The sequence below is a fragment of the Sinocyclocheilus rhinocerous genome, unplaced genomic scaffold, assembly GCF_001515625.1.
Source record: "Sinocyclocheilus rhinocerous isolate Xijiao unplaced genomic scaffold, SAMN03320098_v1.1 scaffold1312, whole genome shotgun sequence".
NCBI lineage: Eukaryota > Metazoa > Chordata > Actinopteri > Cypriniformes > Cyprinidae > Sinocyclocheilus > Sinocyclocheilus rhinocerous.
In genome coordinates, this window is record NW_015639805.1 from 644790 (window position 1) to 647315 (window position 2526).

Sequence of the window (2526 nt, forward strand, 5' to 3'; positions counted from 1 at the left end):
TATATATATATATAATATTTAGATTTTTTTTTAATGTGTATAATAGTTTGATATTTTGTTATCTAGATCAAACACATTTATACATTCTAGGTGTACATAAAAAAAATACAAATAAAAAAAAACATCGGGACACTTGTGTTTTACAAAGCTGGAAGGATTCATTTGTATGTACGATTACAGGACATGACTATGGAGTATGCCACTGCCACAAACCCCACAGCTATTACTCCAGAGGAGTACTTTAACCCCAACTTTGACCTGCAGGGCAGAGACATCGGTCGGCCCATTGAGCTCACCATCAGAACACAGAAGTAAGGCTGGCCATTCACTCAACCTCACTACAATTATTTTTAAATAAGTAAATAATATATTACACACATGTAATTGAAGAAATGGTTCAGTTTTTGTGTTTCGACCCCCTCTCAGGTTTAAAGGCACCCTGTGGATGAGCGAGGAGCATCCTCTGTCTCTGGTGGAGCAGGTCACTCCCATCATTGACCTGATGGCTCGCACCAGCACTCACTTTGCCCGACTCAGGGACTTCATCAACCTCAGGTTTCCCCCTGGCTTCCCAGTGAAGATCGGTGAGTGAGAGGAACAACCAGCCCTACTACTCAGTTCTCAAATGAAACCCTGTTCAGCATTTGTAAGTTAATGCATCAGATTGAATATTAACTTCTCTAACCTGCAACAAAACTGCAAGTACACTATTAAAATTCAACTAAATGTTTGCAAATTGTGTATGGAAGAGAGTTTAGCATTAACTAATCTAGCTGTCCTGCTCACAAGTTTCTCAAGACTGCTTTTGTGTTTCAAGTCTGTGGACTTTAAGGAAAACTTAATAAAACTTACATTTGGTAGAAGGGACATATTCCCTTAGTTTATCACCTTGTCCAAAAACTCTAGAGAACCTAAGTCCAGTATAGCAAGGCAGGGAAGACTGATACTGATTTTGTATATTTCTTGGCCCCCCCCCTTCCATTAAACATATTTTATTGCACTGTCCCAATGTTAATGCAAGTAGAAAACTTTTATGGATTACGCTCACTCCGGGGACTTGTTTAGTAAGATTTTACCTGAAAAGATTTTAGATTTTTTTATCATATGTTCATTTAAAATATATATATATATATATATATAATTTAATCTGCTGTTTTTTTGTCTGTGTTAATTTGGTTTTATTTTGTGTTTGTTTTTTGTTTATTCCAACTCCATGAAGAAAGCCTAAGATGCTGACATGGCAATAAAAATAAACAACTAACCAATCTTGTGAATGGCTTTAATATAAGCCAGAGCATGCCGCTAACTAGATCATGGGTTTTGATTCTGTTTCTGTTTCTTCAGAAATCCCTCTGTTCCATGTGTTGAATGCCCGCATCACATTTGGAAACGTCAACAAGTGCAGTACAGATGAACCTTTGGACTCCAACCAATCAGCTTCTACACCCACACCTACAGAAGAGAAGTGTGACAGCCAGGCTTCAGGTTTGGAAATGTATTGATTCCTCGTCTGTTCCAGAATAAAAACGCACAGAAGACCTGTTAGCTGTCACAAACTCTGCCCTTAATTCATAGTTGGAATGAGTTATTGGTTTGTTGATCCAGCAGGGAAATGTTCTAATATGAATGTTGAATGCAGTATGTTTCACTTCCTGCTCCTGCAGGACCTGCTCCATTCAAGGTGTGTCCATCTGTGTTCGTGGCACCTTCGCACTATCACCACCGAGGGGGCTACCGCCACTCCAACACACGCCGTTACAACCCAGCCAGTCATGATGAAGAGCTGCTCCAGTACGCCATTCACCAGAGTCTGCTCGAGTCCAGTGCACTCAATTCACAGGTCAGAGAACTTCCTGGTAGTGCATTCTGTGCATTTCTTGAAGATGTCTGTCTCTAATATGCAGTCTGGCTGGCTGTTTTGTTTTAGGACACTTGGAGTGATTCTGATGGACAGGCAACACAATCCATGATGAATCGGTTGAGCGATGGGTACCTTTCATGTTTCCATAATAATTTGTCCAGGGGCACATTTTTTTTTTTAAAGAAAGTAATATTTTTGTGATACTTTTCAATAGAGTGATGGTGAGGAAATTTTCCCACTGGTTAATCGACGTGTGACAACACGGATAATACCGGTATCACCGCGGGGGCGGGGGCGTTCCCTCTTTTCCTCGCTTTCCTTCGCTTTTAAATAGCTTGTAAAAGCGGCGTGCCATTTTACTTTCACTTTCAAATAGCGGCAATTCGGCGTAAAGCAATTGTTCGTTTTAATTTTCCATCTTTTCCTCGCTTTCCTTCGCTTTTAAATAGCTTAAAAGCGCCGTGCTCATTTTACTTTCACTTTCGAATTAGCGGCAATTCTGCGTCAATTGCTTGAATGCAACAACAAAATACAACGTCAAACTCACTTTAGCCTATATATAAAACATAGAACTTTTATTAACAAAACGAATAAAAATACACCATGCTATAGGGCAGGCTATGCCTAATATAAAATAACAAATAACTTACATAAAGTTTAAATAG

The 2526-nt window shown here is 39.3% G+C and overlaps 1 protein-coding gene across 1 annotated transcript in view; it reads left to right on the forward strand.

The window, feature by feature from the left end:
• LOC107752151 (ankyrin repeat domain-containing protein 13A-like) overlaps positions 1-2526 on the forward strand; it is a 25412-nt gene that overhangs the window by 16741 nt on the left and 6145 nt on the right. Inside the window, exons 7-11 of the mRNA XM_016568039.1 lie at positions 156-311; positions 427-584; positions 1345-1485; positions 1665-1840; positions 1928-1989. Coding sequence (XP_016423525.1) covers positions 156-311; positions 427-584; positions 1345-1485; positions 1665-1840; positions 1928-1989 — 693 coding nt within the window. The remainder of the gene's footprint in view (positions 1-155; positions 312-426; positions 585-1344; positions 1486-1664; positions 1841-1927; positions 1990-2526) is intronic.